At 40.2% G+C, this 17,000-nt stretch overlaps 1 protein-coding gene across 1 annotated transcript in view; it reads right to left on the bottom strand.

The window, feature by feature from the left end:
• The window catches only part of EYS (EGF-like photoreceptor maintenance factor), a 1,804,868-nt gene that overhangs the window by 195,774 nt on the left and 1,592,094 nt on the right, over positions 1-17,000 (bottom strand). Inside the window, 1 exon segment of the mRNA XM_089333540.1 lies at positions 485-657. Within this exon segment, the coding sequence (XP_089189666.1) occupies positions 485-657 (173 nt within the window).

Raw genomic sequence — 17,000 nt, 5'->3', positions numbered from 1 at the left:
ATCTGAAGCCAGGAGCCAGGTGCTTCACCCCAGTCTCCCATGTGGGTACAGGCACCCAAGCACTTGGGCCATCCTCCACTGCCTTCCCAGGCCACAGCTGAGAGCTGGACTGGAAGATGAGCGGCCGGGACCAGAACCCAGTGCCCATATGGGATGCCAGCACCACAAACAGAGGACTAGCCAAGTGAACCACAGCGCTGGCTCCGGAATGCCTGGCTTTATATTCTGGTACTTCTTCCTATTCCAGCTTCTTGTTAATGCACACCCTGAGAGGTAGCAGGTGATAGGTCAAGTGTTTGTGTCCCTGCCACCCATGTGGTAGACCTGGCTTGAATTACAGGTTCCTGGCATTGACCTGGGTGAACCCAGCTGTTGTGGGCTCTTGGAGAGTGAATCAGTGGAAGATATTTCTCTCTCTCTTTTGTCTTTCAAAACAAAGTGAAAATAAATAAATAAAATTTATAATATAATCAAAGGCTCTTACCATCAGTGCAGAGGGGTCCAGACCTCCCATATGGGCAGAGGCAGACAATATCTGTTCCAGATTTTGGAACACAGGTGGCACCATTTCCACACGGGTTGTTCTCACAAATTGAAAACTGGCACAGCTGGCCAGAATACAGCCTTGGACACTCACAAAACCAGTTTTCACCATCACTGAGAAGAAAAAAGGAATTAAAAAGCAATCAGAAAACCTGATATTTTATACATCTTCATGTAGGCACACACATATATGAATGTACACATATACAAGTAAAATTATAACTACATTCCATCTATCCTTTTTCCCTTTGTGTTCAACTTTTGATTATTTTAGGCTGTGTACTTTACATTGAAAGCAGATTAATGGCCTTATAGATTGTTTGAAGCTATGATTTTTATTTTAAGCCATCTATTTTTATTTTTGATTTATCCCATCTTTTATTACACTCTAGGTACCTTTCCAGGGCTTCATTAAAAATGTATGGTTCTTCATCAATAAAGGACTTCAAATGCCTGTTAGGAAAAGCCATCTTAGGCTCAAAGCTTGGAGAATTTTAAGCTGGTGTTAAGCTTCTCCTACAGAGGCCAAAGTCCTCCAAGAGGTGTACTTGTGGTAATTCTGAAAAAAGGCACAGTGGGGAGCTATAATGATTGTACAACTCTCCAACTTAAAATGTGGCTTGGTGGCTCTAGGCCTCAAGTGCTGCTGCAGGCAGAGCCAGGGTAGCAGTCTCAGGAGGGGAAAGGGAGTTGGAATCTGTTATTTTGGGATTCTCTGTTCTATTTTTTCCTTTTTTAAAGTGACAGTAGCTGCAATTTTCCTTTGCAGGACCTACCCCTCTACATCTTCATCCTCTGTGCCCTGTGAGGGGGAAAGACTCTGTCCTTGGTACCAGGCAAGCGATTGAGTCCTTGGTACCAGTCAAAGTTGGATCCCTAGTACCTCTGCTAGAACTCTTAGGATAGGACTTTCTGCTGGGACTGGTAGGCTGGTAGTTGCTGCTGGCACTTGGCTCTCAAGAGGGGAAATCCTGGCTGACAATAAATAATACCTAGTAAGGAAATGCAAGTGACTGGGAGAGATAGATGGTTAATTACACTATTTGGGTACCAGATCTAGCCAATATTCTGAAGGTAGGTGAACTAATATATTCTATCTCTTTTTATGTTTTTAAATTCAGTTTGAGTGGGATTTTTGTCATTTGTAGTTAAATGAAACCCACTGAATATTGATTTTCTTCCCCTTTTTCTCTGTCCTTGCTTATGTAGTTCATACTTCTTGCCTTATGTAGATACACATAGTTGCTAGACATAGAATCTTAGACATTTGCAAAATTGGTACTGGGGGATTATAGATCCATTTCACTAAGATGATGATAAAGTATCCTAGACAAACTCTTCTCTTTCTGGGTTATAAAACAAAGTTTTGAGAACTGCTGAGCCAATACCTGCTCCTCACTGCTTTAGAATCATGGTAAAAGCATGGCCAGACCACTTGGCAGGTATGGAGTTATTTTCTTGTGCAGCTTAAAGTGTTAGTTAGACACTTAATATTGTTGGAGCCTGGATAAAGTTAATGTACTTTTGCTTCCTAACTTGGAGTTGAAAGCTTAGTGTTAAGCATTTATATTTTGGGCTAAAGTCTAAGAATGTAACACTCTGGAAAGCTGCATTCCAAAATGACAAATTAATCAATTAAAAAACTTTTTTAAAAATTTATTTGAAAGGCAGAGTTACAGAGAAAGATGGAGAGGGAGGGAGGGAGGGTAAGACAGAGAGAGCTTTCATCTGCTGGTTTACATCCCAAATGGCCACTACAAGCAGGGCTGGTTCAGGTTGGAACCAGGAGCCAGGAGGTTCTTCTGTGTCTCCCAGGGGGGTGGCAGGAGCCCAAGCACTTGGGCCATCCTCTGCTGCTTTTCCAGGTACATTAGCAGGGAGCTGGATCAGAAGTGGAACAGCTGGGACTCAAACCAGTGCCCATATAGAACGCTAGTGTCACAGTGGGATGCTTTACCTGCTATGCAACAATGCTGCCTGCCAAACTAGTCTTTTTGTGATAAAGCCAATACCACATGTATGAAAGTCAAACCAATCTAAATATTGATTGAACTACTTTAATTGCGTAGACTCAAATAGATTTGAAATAGAGGAAGAAGGCTTTTATATTTAAAACAAATCAAAGCTTTGTTGTTAATCAGGTTCTGTAGATAAATCAAGCCTCAATTCCTATTTTTACTTTCATCAGGTGTTTTAAGATGTTGGTTGTACAAACTCAAGTGGAAATGACTTAGTGTGTGCATCTGTAAGTCAGCAGGCAGCCAGAGTACAAAGATGAAAAGAAATTCTACAAAAAGCATTCCAGAAAAGGGAGGAGACCCCTTTAATGGACGATTATGGGCAAGTGTCAAGAACCCATTGGCCCATCTTGATATTCCATTAATACATCACTAGGAAAACTTCAACTTTAATTAGTTGAGGTTTTGTCAGATGATAGAACCTCTGTACACTTCAGTTCAAATTGCACTTTGAGGTTCAAAAAAGACTTCCTGGAATACCAGATATTTTAGCAACAGTTTTTTTTTTCTTCTTTGCTACCAACTGTGTCACACCTGGCCCTAAAGTTGCTACTATGTAGATCTTGCCAAAGATCTCATTATTAAATTCCTACTTCAAAAGCTTTGAAGTCACAGGTTTTTTCTGTCACTTAACCCACTTGGATTCCTCTCCACATCCTGAAGCAAAAGGCAATCTCATCCAGGAAAGAGCGGCCTGAGATTGAGGGACCTCACGTAAGACAACTGACTTTTGGAAAGAGTGACTGAAACAGTGTCACTCTCACAACTCCCACCAATTGGCCCACTTTCCTTTGTTCCAACATTGCTATGAATTTATTTAACACTACTTAATGTAATTAGTTATGTGAAAATTTATTCACAAAGAACACATTTTTTCTAAGAAAGTTTTAAAATTTTCATCCTTTGCAAGACCTGGAAGCAATATACAAAGCATAAATCACCCTCTAAGGAAGTCAGGGCATTTTTTTTTTATTTTTTTAATTTTTATTTTTTTTTATTTTTGACAGGCAGAGTGGACAGTGAGAGAGAGACAGAGAGAGAAAGGTCTTCCTTTTGCCGTTGGTTCACCCTCCAATGGCCGCCGCTGCAGCCGGCGCACCGCGCTGATCCAATGGCAGGAGCCAGGATCCAGGTGCTTTTCCTGGTCTCCCATGGGGTGCAGGGCCCTAGCACCTGGGCCATCCTCCACTGCACTCCCTGGCCATAGCAGAGAGCTGGCCTGGAAGAGGGGCAACCGGGACAGAATCCGGCGCCCCGACCGGGACTAGAACCCGGTGTGCCGGCGCCGCAAGGTGGAGGATTAGCCTATTGAGCCACGGCGCCGGCCTAAGTCAGGGCATTTTTATGAATTAAAATGGAACTGGGAAAGAATCCAGATGTTGGTAAAGTTTTGACTTTTATACCAAAACATCATATTCTTTTTTGCCAATTGTTGTGTACTATGTCAAGGACAAAGCTATGTGTCAAAGAATAAATAGGATTTACTCCTCTACACTCTTTGAGGGAAGCAACATCAGTACATGAACAAAGCTCTGGAAAACACATCCTGTTCAATGGGGAATATATGTAGCAGCAAGGATTTTAAGGGCTTATGTCCAAAATACATGGTTTTCAGAGGAGAGAAATTTCTGTTCCCTGGTCTGTGGACTGGCACCCAGAGGATGTCAGAGAATCTCCTGTGTGACTTTTATAAATGTAGATTCTCATGCTCCCCTTTACTTGCCCTACGATATTCTGATTTAGAAGGTTTGTGAATTGACTCTAGATTTGTCATAAAAAAATCAACTCAAAATGGATCCAAGTCTTTTTTTTTTTTTGACAGGCAGAGTGGACAGTGAGAGAGAGAGACATGGAGAAAGGTCTTCCTTTTTTCCATTGGTTCACCCCCCAATGGCTGCTGTGGCCGGCGCATCGCACTGATCCGAAGCCAGGAGCCAGGTGCTTCTCCTGGTCTCCCATGTGGGTGCAGGGCCCAAGCACTTGGGCCATCCTCCACTGCACTCCCAGACCACAACAGAAAGCTGGACAGGAAGAGGAGCAACCTGGACAGAATCTGGCACCCCGACTGGGACTAGAACCCGGGGTGCCGGTGCCACAGGTGGAGGATTAGCCTAGCGAGCTGCAGCGCCGGCCTGGATCCAAGTCTTAAATGTAAAACCTGAAAGAAACTACTAGATGAAAACAGAGGAAATTCTTAAAGACTTTAGGCTAGGCAATGCTGTTTTAGGTAAGACCCCCAAAGCATAGGTGACAAAAGCAAGACTGTATAAATGGGATTATATCAAACTAAGATGCTCTGCACAACATGGAAAATAGTTCACAAAGAGATAACCTACAAATCAGGAAAAAATTGCAAATAATAATCTAACAAAGATTAATATCCAGGATATATAAGGAGCTTCATAATCTTTGTAGCAAAATAAAGTTCAAAATGTTCAGTTAGAAAATGGGAACAGAACTGAAGGGACATGTTTTCAAAAGAAGAAAAAAATGACCAATGAATATATGAAAATAGATTCAATAGCACTAACAATCATAGAAATACAAACCAAAACCATAATGACATATCACCTCACTCCAGTTAGAATGGCTATTATGAAAAGGAAAAAGAGGTAACAAGTTCTGGCAAAGATTGGGAAAAAGGAAAAACTCTTATACACTGTTAATGAGAATGTAGATTGGTGTACAGTTAAAAAAAATGGGTTGTCCTCAAAAGCTAAAAAATAGGTCTACTGTACTAAATGATCAAGCTATCCCATTCCTGGGTGTCCAAACCAAATGAAATCAGCATGTAAAAGAGATACTTGCTCTTCCATATTCGCTGCAGCACTGTTCACCAAAGCTGAGACATAGAATCAACTTAAGTCTCAACCAGCAGATGAATGGATAAAGAAAGAATGATCTTTCTCTATCTCCACCCCCACGAATATTATTCACCTATAAAAATATGAAATCCCAACATCTGCAGCAAAATGGATGGAAATAGACTTTAGCGTACTAAGTGAAATAAGCCAGATAAATAAAGGAAAATGCAATACGTTCTCTTTTAAATGTGAAAGTTTAAAAAAAATCTATCTGACCTTAGAACAGTGATTACTAGAGGCTGGAAAAGGTGCATGATAGGGGGATAGATGGAGGATAGATAAAGGGTAGCAAACATAGTTAGATACAAGTATTAGATTCTAATGCAGCACAGCACAATATTGTATTACACATGCTATAAACAACTGAAGGAGAAGAGCTCATATGCACTAAACATGGAGGAAGGATGGGAGATGTACTGATTGGCTGACAGGATTAGTTTATGTGATGTGCATCTGTTGAAATATTTTTTAAATATTTATTTTATTTATTTGAAAGTCAGAATTACAGAGGGAGGTAGAGACAGAGAGAGAGGTCTTTCATCTGCTGGCTCACTCCCCAACTGGCTGCAAAGGCCTGAGCTGCGCCTATCCAAAGCCAGGAGCCAGGAGCTTATTCCAGGTCTTCCACGTGGGTGCAGGGGCCCACGGACTTGGGCCATCTTCTACTGCTATCCCAAGCCATAGCAAAGAGCTGGATTGGAAGAGGAGCAGCCGGGACTAGAACTAGAGTCCATAGGGGATGCTGGTGCTTCAGTGCCAGCCCCAGAAATATTGCACTGTGTCTCATGAAGGTCAAAATATTATCTGCTAACCAAAACTTAAAACAAATTTTAAGTCTTTAGGGCGTCCTCTTGCATGCTCTACTTTGAACTTAAGCAAGCCCATCTGAGACAAATTTTCTCTTAACAGAAAAAGCTGGATCGGATTTGGTTACTGTTATATCCTTAGGAAGATGCCAGGACGTTATAATTTTGGGGAGTGCACTTTGACTTTTGAGTGGCATATCTGAAGACATGATATTTATATATCCAAGTACAAAGATTAGAAGGTTTTTATTTTACTAGTATCACATAAATCCACTGCATGTTCCATAACATGAAGGAGAAAAACTTGCTCATTTTACAGCTTAGTTTTTAGAAATACTTACCTATTCAAATGTATGCAAACATCTGTGTAGTTTGGCACTGTAAGTGATACAGGATATTTGATTATAAGTCCGCAATATGGTTGGCATGTACAATGACTGTCATTAAATTTCTGTGACATTAAAAATTATTGTTAGAGGCCAGTGGCGTGGCTCACTAGGCTAATCCTTCACCTGCAGTGCCAGCACCCCGTGTTCTAATCCCGGTTAAAGCATCAGATTCTGTTCCAGTTGCTCCTCTTCCAGTCCAGCTTTCTGCTGTGGCCCGGGAAGGCAGTGGAGGATGGCCCAAGTGCTTGGGCCCTGCACTCACATGGGAGACAGGAGAAGCACCTGGCTCCTGGCTTTGGATCAGTATGGCGCGCCAGCTGAAGTGCGCTGGTCGAAGTGGTCATTTGAGGGGTAAACCAATGGAAGGAAGACCTTTCTCTCAGTCTCTCTCTCTCTCTCACTGTCTAACTCTGCTTGTCAAAAAAATATCTTTAGAAAAAAGTTAGTTAAGAAAAAGATGATGATTTGCAAAGGGTGCCCATCAGATGCTGGGAAGGTTCTAGAAATAAAAGGACTCCTTCATATATTAACTTAAAAATAAATCACTCTTCTTGATCTCTTATATCTAACGGATCTTTAGTGGATTTCAAACTTGGCCACCCACAGTGTTAAGAGAGGGAGACTCTCAGTGGGAAACTGTGCAGAAATGCATTCTTATGAGTAATGTCTCCAAATATTTCTGAAAATACAACTGCTACTGAGGGAAACAACCCATCTTTATGTATAGTCTCTTCTATTCATAGTACTACCACCCAAGCTTCAGAAAGAATGTAAATGAGATCCTGAGTATCTGTGGTTCAGGTAGCAGAACTTTCAGTTCACACAAATTCACATCATGATAACAGTTCACTAATTACAAAGCAATTCCTCACATGTCCTGCAAGACTCTTTCTAAACTCCTGTCCAAGGAGCTGTCAGCAGTGTATGAAGATAAGGCACTCCAGCACCATAAATAGCTTTTCCTCATCTGCTTCTAAGACAGAGCTGTCTAAATAGATATTACTTCTTGCTGTAAGGCACAGTACAATGTTTGTCAGGTTGTTTTAGTTTTTTCTTTTTAAAAATTTTATGTTTATTTATTTTTATATCTGAGAGGGAGAGCGAGAGCAAGTGAGAGAGTGCAATGGGGAAGGGAAATATCTTTCATCAGCTTGTTCACTCCCCAAATGCCCAAAACAGGCAGGGATGGGCCAAGCTGAATCCAGAAGCCATAAACTCCATCCAGGTATCCCTTGTGAGTGGCAGGGACCCAAGCACTTGAGCCATCATCAACTACCTTCCATTGTGTGAATTAGCAGTTATAATGTAAACAGCCCAATACTGATTCAAAAAAATGGATATGTGGGACAATGGAACAGAACAGAAATTCCAGAAATCAATCCATACATCTATAAGCAACTTATTTTTGACAAAGGAGCTAAATTCAATTCCTGACAAGGAATTGGCTGTTGGGAGCAACCCGGACTGGACTGAGTTACTGGAATTAAGACTTATTCTATGCATCTGCTCTCCCACAATATGGCGCTGGGAGAGGAGGCAACAGCTTCTACCCAGCTGCCTCTCACCAACTTGACAAGCTGCAGGACCTGCTCCTGATTGGAGGAGAGCAGCGTACTCGGTGTGTGGGCAGCCGAGTTAGGATTGGCGGAGGAGGACTATAAAGGAGGAGAGAGACGGCATGCACCAGGAACATCTAAGGGGAACATCTATCTGAAGGAACACCTGAGCAGCCCCCGAGAGAGCCGGCCGGCGGTGTGCCGCTCCCCCGCGGAAGTGGGGATGTGGCAGGGGGAACCGCCCTTCCACGGAGGTGGAAGGGATGGTAGCCAACCCGGGAAGGACCAGCAGCCAACCCGGGAAGGACCAGCAGCCAACCCGGGAAGAACCAGCAGCAACCCGGGGAGGGCCGAGCAGACAGAAGAACAGCGCAGGGTCCTGTGTCGTTCCTCCACGAAGACGGGGAGCGACAATTGGCAAGGACAATCTCTTCAATAAATTGTGCTTGGAAAACAGGATCTCTGCATGGAGAATAATTAAACTAGACCCCTACCCTACACCTTACACAAAAATCCACTCAAAATGGATCAAAGACCGAAATCTACAACCTGATATCATCAAATTACTAGAGAAGAACATTGAGCAAACTCTGTACAACATTGGCATAAGCAAAGACTTCTTAGAAAAGACCTCAAAAGCACAGGCAATCAAAACCAAAATTGACAATTAGAATTACATCAAGCTAAGAAGCTTCTGCAATGAAAAAGAAACACTTAGTAAAGTTAAAAGGCAACCAACAGAATGGGAAAAAATATTTGTAAACTAAACAACTGATAAAGAGTTAATATCCAGAATCTATAAAGAGCTCAAGAAACTCAAGAACAGTAAAAACAAGCAATCCAGTTAAGAAATGGGCAAAGTTCTTAAACAGGCAGTTTTCAAAAGAGGAAATGCAAATGTCCAACATACACATGAAAAAATGCTCAGGATCACTATGCATCAGGAAAATGCAAATCAAAACCACAATGAGGTTTCACCTCACCCCAGGTGGAAAGGCTCTCATACAGAAATCAGCAAATAACAAATGCTAGTGAGGGGCTGGCACGGTGGCGTAGTTGGTAAAGCTGCTGCCTACAGTGCTGGCATCCCATTTGGGGAGTGAACCAGTGGATGGAGGATCTCTCTCTCTCTCTCTCTCACTCACTCGCTTGCTTGCTCTTTCTGCTTCTCTCTAAAATTAGCCAGTCCCCAGCCCACTGTTTGGTAAGAGCACTTCAGGCAGGATTTAATATTAAGGAATCAGTAAATGTAGTACTTATGAAGTTCTCGAGCTTTCAGATTATTTTCTGTAAACATAATGTGTCTATTTAGAATCTGTGTAAGGCTAGAAGACTTGGTGTAGGTGTTTAAAATTATATTTCAATGCCTGGCTAAAAGAAACAAAACATTTTTCTTCAAATATTTAAACAACAAGGTACCATTTTACCCATTCCACTGGCCTTGGTGATGTTCATGCACACACAGTTTGCATGTAGCTGTTACCGTGGTTCTCCCTGAAGGAAGGTGGGAAAATTGCATATAATGTTGCTGGGTCTCCTTATCTAAGAAATGTGTACAAAGCTTCTGTGGGTGGAAAAATTATCCTTTACAAGTAGTAGGAATAGTAAATAACAACTCTCGAGGAATGTATACATTGGTGAACACAAAACATTTTTTATGGCCATTGCTACATGAGAAATTAATTATTTTTGCAGCTGCTCCCTATTCCATATCATCCAGTCTGTCAAGTCTTTACACTCCAATTTTGGGTTGGGAAAAAGCAGAAGTTGAGAGAAATTCTTATCTCTAGATACACTGATTCGGCAGGCTTGCTCTTAAAAGTACAGTTTGTGTCTACCACTTATGACAAGAAGGTTACATACGGAACTATTCTAACTTTCTTGAAACAGATTTGGTGTCCTGACAAGTGCAAACAAGGAATTATCAGCTGGCAGGATGTTTAATGCCCTCCTCTTGAATCACATGATACATCTAGATTATAATTCTGAAGCCCAGGTACAAGTTTAGGAACAGTTTTAAAGAGTATCAACTCACCATTCAATATTCACCCACTATAAGCAATCATTTCTTCAGTCCTGTCCTGTTGTGAATTTCATGTCAGGCAGATTCTGCCCTGTAGTATATCCTACACATTTTTATTATCCCATATAACATCTGCCAATTTATTTGGCAAAACGTTTGTATTTTAACCTTGGCTTTGACACCTTTCCTTTTTCTCCACAATGTTTGTTCAGTTCTTTCCCAGTCTCTAAACTCTGTATTCCACACTTTTGGGAGATGACTTCACCTTACTCCATAGATAAAATTGTCATCAGCCCCAGTCTTGATTTCTCACATCATTTCTTCCAACGCTTATTCTCTATTCAAATTTTTTCTTACTCCAATACCTAAGAAGTATCTCTTGCCAAAATTGGAATTCCATCTACTTTAATCAATATATTTGAAACATAGAGTACAAGTATGACTGAGCTGAGATACAAGGAAAACCTTGGTCTTGTTCAGCTTTTGGACTCTGGGGTAGCTGTGTGGAGCAGTGGTTAAGGTGCTGCTTGTGGTACCTACAAACCAGATTGGAAAGCCTGAGTCTGAATACTGTCTTCACTGCCATGTGCACCCTGGGAGGGTAGCCAGTAATGGCTCAAGAACTTGGATCCCCACCACCCATGTGGGAGAGCCAGATTGAGTTCCTGGATCCTGACTTTGGCCTAGCCCAGTCCCAGGTTATTGTAGGCATTTAGGGAAAGAACCATGGGTAGAAAATCTCTGTTTCCCTGAATTTCAAATATATAAAATAAATGAAAAATAAAGAATTCAGCCTTACTGGTGATAGAAAGGCACTGAAGGGTTTTGAGAAGGGAACTTTTTTGTTTATTGAATTTTAGATTTATCATTCTGGGGTTACCATGTGTAAAATGTACTGGAGAGCAGTAAACCTAGGGACAGAGTGTTTCCCTTATTAACTTTCATCTTTCAGCTATGAATCCACCCTTGATGTCCTTCCTTGTGATGCTGGAGCTGGACTCTATAAATACATAGTGTATGCCAGATGGAAAAAAGTTAAATTTTGACAGTAAATGGCCTTGGAGGGACACTGAAAGAAGCGTTTTCTCTTTTTAGCTCTGGTGTATGTTCCTTTCTTCTTACTCCTGCAGGGGGTGTGCAGGAAACTCAGCAGTATCCACTACCAGGGACTTTGCACTCTACCTCCTTGGGGAACTGACTCTCAGGTTTCTCAGTGGGCAGATTCCTGGTGAGTACCCCTGGGTTTGGCTTGCCAGTGAGTTCTGCAGGCTATGGAATAGCTGTTCTTCCTGAAGACAATTTATTGACCTTCTTGGGGATAGCTGTTGAATCAGGTGTTTGTCCTGGTGGTATATGACCCTAGTAGCTCATAAGGAACACTTGGGTTTGAGTCCTGCTGCACTCCCAATTCCAGCTTCCTACTAATACACCCTGGGAAGCAGCAGATGATGGGCCAAAGAAGTGGGTCACTGGCTTACATGAGGGAGAACTAGATAGAGTTCTGGGCTCCTGTCTTTGACCTGGCCCAGCACTATCTGTTGCAGGCATTTTGGGAGTGAAACAGGGAATAGGAGGTCTCTTGTCTGTCTCCCAAATAAATAACCAAATAAATTTCAAAAACTGAACTCTGTGCATTCGGGAGAGCTAACAGAACAGAAAGCACTCAGCTCATTTTCCCACAATTATTAATGATGACAGTGATGATAATGGTGATTAATTATAAAATGAGGTAACTGGGATGATTGCCAAATTGCAGGACAGCAGAGTAAATAGGAACTACTACACACAAATTAGGGTGTGGTCATCATGAGAGTTTTACCTTAACCTATTGTTATACTGAGTGTACGAATTATAAACAGCTCCCATCAAAAATTTGTTTTGAAGTAGAAAGGCTGTGATTTTATTCTAATTATTGTACTATTTGGAAATTCATTATATTAAGGTTCAAATTTACATACACTTAGGGCATGATATTGAATAATATTTTGTTTTGTTGTTAAAATGGAGACACAAAGCTTAGAGAAGTAGAAGCCAATTTTCTGGAAAAAGAACAACTGATTAGAAATCACTACTTTTCTGGCTTTGAAAAAAGGTGCTTTTCGCCACCCTCTTTTTTTTCCCTTTTCAAACCTGAAATGGGTAATTGCAGTTTTAAATATAAGAGGTTAAAAGTGGCTTCAGGCTTTTTCAATTAAAAGTTTTAGTTTGCAACTTCTTTGCACTGGAAAAGACTAAATCTCTTCTTGAAATTGGTTGACATGACGTTAAAATGGACCGCACCGTTTCTTTGAAAACCATCTATGATGGCTATTCCTCATCCAAAGGTGTTTTAGCTGGAGGCAAGCTTCTCAGTTCTCTGACCTCATGGATGTCAGAGGACAGTCTTAAAAAGACATTTATACCTAGTTAACACTGTTTTCTGACACTCTATTAGATGTGACAATTTTCCTTTACATTGAATGGATAAAAGAGGAAAAAAAGGAACAGTCAACTTTCCCTGCTGTTTCAATAGTTTCAATTAGTTTCTTTTCCCCTCAATTGCTCCATCAGATGGGCTAGATAAGATTTCACTATTTGCAGGGATCATTTTAAGCCTCCTTTATAGCAGTTTGTTATTTTTAAAGCTCCAATGATTCACTATGAAATGCATTTCCATCTGCAGGAAGCAATACCTAAATTGCTTCACTCAACAAATCCAAAACTGCTAGGCTCACTGCAGCACAGAAATAAGAACTGGTTTGGAAAGGGATTACCTATTGGGTTCAGAAAACCTTTTTTGAGACAGGTTATGGCATGGAGCAGGTCTCTGAACATCAGGGGAATTTTTTTTTTTTAGGAAGAATCATCTGAAGTTTTCTTTCATTCACTTGAATTATTTCCTAATAAAAATAGTTATATTTACTGGTAACTATATATAGGTAACTATATGTGAATTGTTGTGAACTCCCCAGTTTAAACTGAATGAACACTTTTCTATGCAACTTAAATTTTATTTGAATCGACACATACAAAAATACCCTTTCTGCATTTAGTAAATATTAAATTGAATTCATTTGTGAATTAATTTCACTTAAAGATAATCTTTCTCCTTTATTTGCCTTCAGTATGGAGATGTTATGCCTATTTATTCATATAATGGAGCTGAGGGGGTATAGCTCAATGGTAGAACATTTGACTCCATATAATGGAGTTGAATTTCTGGTATAGGTTTTATGGACATTAAAGTAAAAAATGGGCAAGAGAATACTGGCTTATCTTAGCTATTTTAATCTGATTAAAGTAAAATAGAAACAATTAAAAAGGAAGGTCAGGGGAATACGAGTTCTTTTCTAGCTTAACCATATGTAGGACACTATTGTTATCCTTGGGATTTAGAGAAGATAGACTTTTCTGTAGGACTTTTAAAGATGGGACACAATTTGTCTTAATAGTGTGTCAGTATTTTCCTGAAAGTGAGTTAGCCTTTTGCACTATAAAAAAGAGTCACACTAGAACTTCTAATTTAAAAAAGAAAACCTATAGCTACTTTCAACCTCTGATATCTAAAATCAAGTTATCTCTTCCAAAGAAGAACAAAAAAAGAACTAGTTAATCTGGAAATTGTTCCGCAGTCATTTATTACCAAAAGTATTGTTAGTGACTGTTCCATTCCTTCAGGAAACCTCTAGATGTGAAGATCCTTATATATAAAACAGATCAAGGGATACTTTGTCAAATTATAAAAGATGTCACCCAACTCTGCAATAAATAGCTTCATACAGACATTTTTCATGGATATACCATTTGCCAAAGGTGAGGCTGTCACATTATATTTGGTTTTTCACTAAATTTCCTTTAAAGTGTCCCAGAAGCCTTCACGAGGGGCAAAGGGGCAGGCCTCTCTGAGCCACTCCACCATGCCTCAACAAGAGCTAGTCATTTGTCTTCTGTTACTCATCCACTCAACAAATACCTATTGGATCTTTTCCTTATGCCAGACACTGCAGGGTTCTGTGACACTGTGGTAAAAAATTAGAGACAGTCTCATTTTGCATTGAGTATTCATACTCTGGGAGGGCTGTAGGATATAAGCAACTAAATGTAAATGACAAATGACATTAAGTGATAAAAAACCACATGGTGCTGAAGGAGAGCACAGCAGGAGGTCTATTTTAATGGGTGGTCAAGGGTGAACTTTCAGTGGAACTTTTCATAAAACTGAAATTTTAAAATGAGGAAATGGGCTAGATGAGGGATGAGGAACGTTCCAAACCAGGAACCACATATACAAAGGCCTAGATGTGAAAGAAAGTCTGAAATACCGCAGGTCTGGAAAGCGGCTATTTCTGCCTAGAATTCAGAAAAGGGGAGTGATCACAAGGAACCAGGTGGAGGCGAGACATCTGATTTCAATGTTTAAATTAAACACAATTAGTATGTTTCCCTCAGGGTTTATAAAGATAATACTCTATGCAAAACTCCAAATACATATTATCAGATGGTGTTCACCTTTGTTCAAAGGATTGATTTAGCCCAAATCCGTCACAACACTCTCTAAAAAACAATGATTTGTAATACAGTTGGAACAAAATCCAACCTCCCTACTAGGGCCCCATGGGGCTGGACATAGGCTGGCTCTTGGTTTCCTCTGTTACTCTTTCTACTTACTCACTGTGCTTTTGCTTCTCACACCCTTGATCTGCTATGTCATATCACTATAGCTCCAAGTGACTTCAGATATAGCCAACAGGGACAGTACACTGGTAACTCAAGACTCACTACACTTTGACAACTTCCCATCACAATCAGAGTGCAAAAAATAATAAATCATGTTTGCCTTGGATTTGGAACTTCTCAGAGATCTCTCTACTCTTGTGCAAGCAAACAAACAAACAAAAAAAGAAACCAAGTTTGAAAAAGCAAGAATAATGCTTTATGAGCCAACCTTCAACCAATGGTAGCTGGAAACAAGGAACTGCCTTTCACCTGCTAGGTGAACATTCTTGCAAACCTTCTGTAGGCATTTTGGGAGGTCCCAGCAGAATAGAACCCCATTAGTGACTATAACTCCCTCATCTATTGATCTTTTCACTTGCTCTGGCTTCTCTTCCAGCGCCACACTTGCTGCTTGGGATAATGGCCAACAAATTGCCTATCCCCTTAGCCTTTGCTACAGTATCTACTTCTGAGTGGAACCCAAGCAATTGGCCCTGATCTGTCTTGCAAATATTCTGTTTTCGCACCTCACTTAGGACCTTTGTGCTTTGCCTGGAACCCTCTTCCTCTTTTGCATTATCTCTGAATGGCTGATGCTTTCTCATTGCTAAATTTCAATGTAAATATTATCTCCTGAGGGGAGCTTTTCCTCAAATCTAGTAGTCTTTCTGACTTCTTGTTCCTGTTACATAACTCCAAGTATGTGTATCATAACTTATCAGTTTTGGTATATTTATTTGATCACACATTCATGCCTAGAGCAGAATCTTTACTATGTTTTGAAGAATTATGTTCTCAGATCCTAAAACAATGACTGTCATATAATGGCTACCCAATAAATATATGATGAAAAAATCAGCAAAGGAAAATGTTTATGTTTTCAAGGTAAGATAACAAAATACAGACTGTAATGCTTTTCTTTTAAAAACATATGCTTGAAACAATCTGAAGTGTTCCTACAGCTAAGGAGATACACATGAAGTTATCATACAATAAAAAAGACCACAAATTCTGAGTATTTAAATGGAGTTTTTTTTCACTGGTAACTTTCCACTTATTTTTAATTCCCTAAAATGTTCTGACTGTATTGTGGTTGTCTTTGTGATAGCGGGTATCCACCGTCAGGGAGCAGCAGGGACCCTGGAGGGGCTCTAAATCTAATGTATACTGTTCTGAGTTGTAGTAAGGTGTGTTGTAGACATCTGTAAGAAGTTGTTGAATACACTGGGACTTATGTGTTTAATGAATGTAAATTACTCCTAAACATTTTATTTATTTTTAAAAATCTTGACCTAATTTGGTTCCAGGTGAGGAAAAGTATAAACAAATTTTGCGAGTTTTAGGAATAAAACGCTTCTTTCATGGCACCTTTTTTGGGAATTCCATCAAATCCTGACTTTTGAAATCTTAAATAAATCTGCAAGGAATATCTTGAATCCATGTTCATATTTATGTTACCAACTACTCATTGTTAGCATAGTGAAAGATTAATCTGTTCTGTGTAAATTCTTGAAGACTGGAAGTTTTTCTTCCTTGAGGACTTCTATTTCTAAAAAATGTAATTTTTGTTAGTGGAGTTCATATACCTATTAATTTGAAATGCTTTCTCATCTGTCATGGAAATGATATGCCTTAGAGTCCTTTGCATTGGTACTATGTGGAACACTTCATTCTTATTAAATTTGTATTTCCCTGTTATTTCCATTTGAGTCTCATACTAAATTATATGGCTAAATTAACACCAACTTAAGTGTAGTTTCCGAATGGAAATCTAATGTCCTCCAATAATTTAATCAGTAATAATACATTTTATAAATAGTAATTAAGCTTTTCTGTCTTGTGGTGGTAATGTTCAAATTAAGAGTAACTCAGGGACTGGTACTGTGGTGTAGCAGGTAAAGCTGACACCTGCAGTGTCGGCATCCCACTAGTTCGAGTCCTGGCTGCTCCACTTCTGATCCAGCTCTCTGCTATGGCCTGGAAAAGCAGTAGAAGAGGTCCCTGCACCTGTGTGGGAGACCCGAAGAGGCTCCTGGCTCCTGGCTTCCGACTGGCTCAGCTCCAGCTGTTGGGGGCCATCTGGGGAGTGAACGAGCAGATGGAAAA

Source organism: Oryctolagus cuniculus, chromosome 5 (genome assembly GCF_051225735.1).
Source record: "Oryctolagus cuniculus isolate XC-2025 breed Fujian yellow rabbit chromosome 5, ASM5122573v1, whole genome shotgun sequence".
Classification (NCBI taxonomy): domain Eukaryota; kingdom Metazoa; phylum Chordata; class Mammalia; order Lagomorpha; family Leporidae; genus Oryctolagus; species Oryctolagus cuniculus.
The sequence above is the reverse complement of the archived record's forward strand: the minus strand, read 5'-3'. Positions and strand labels throughout refer to the sequence as shown.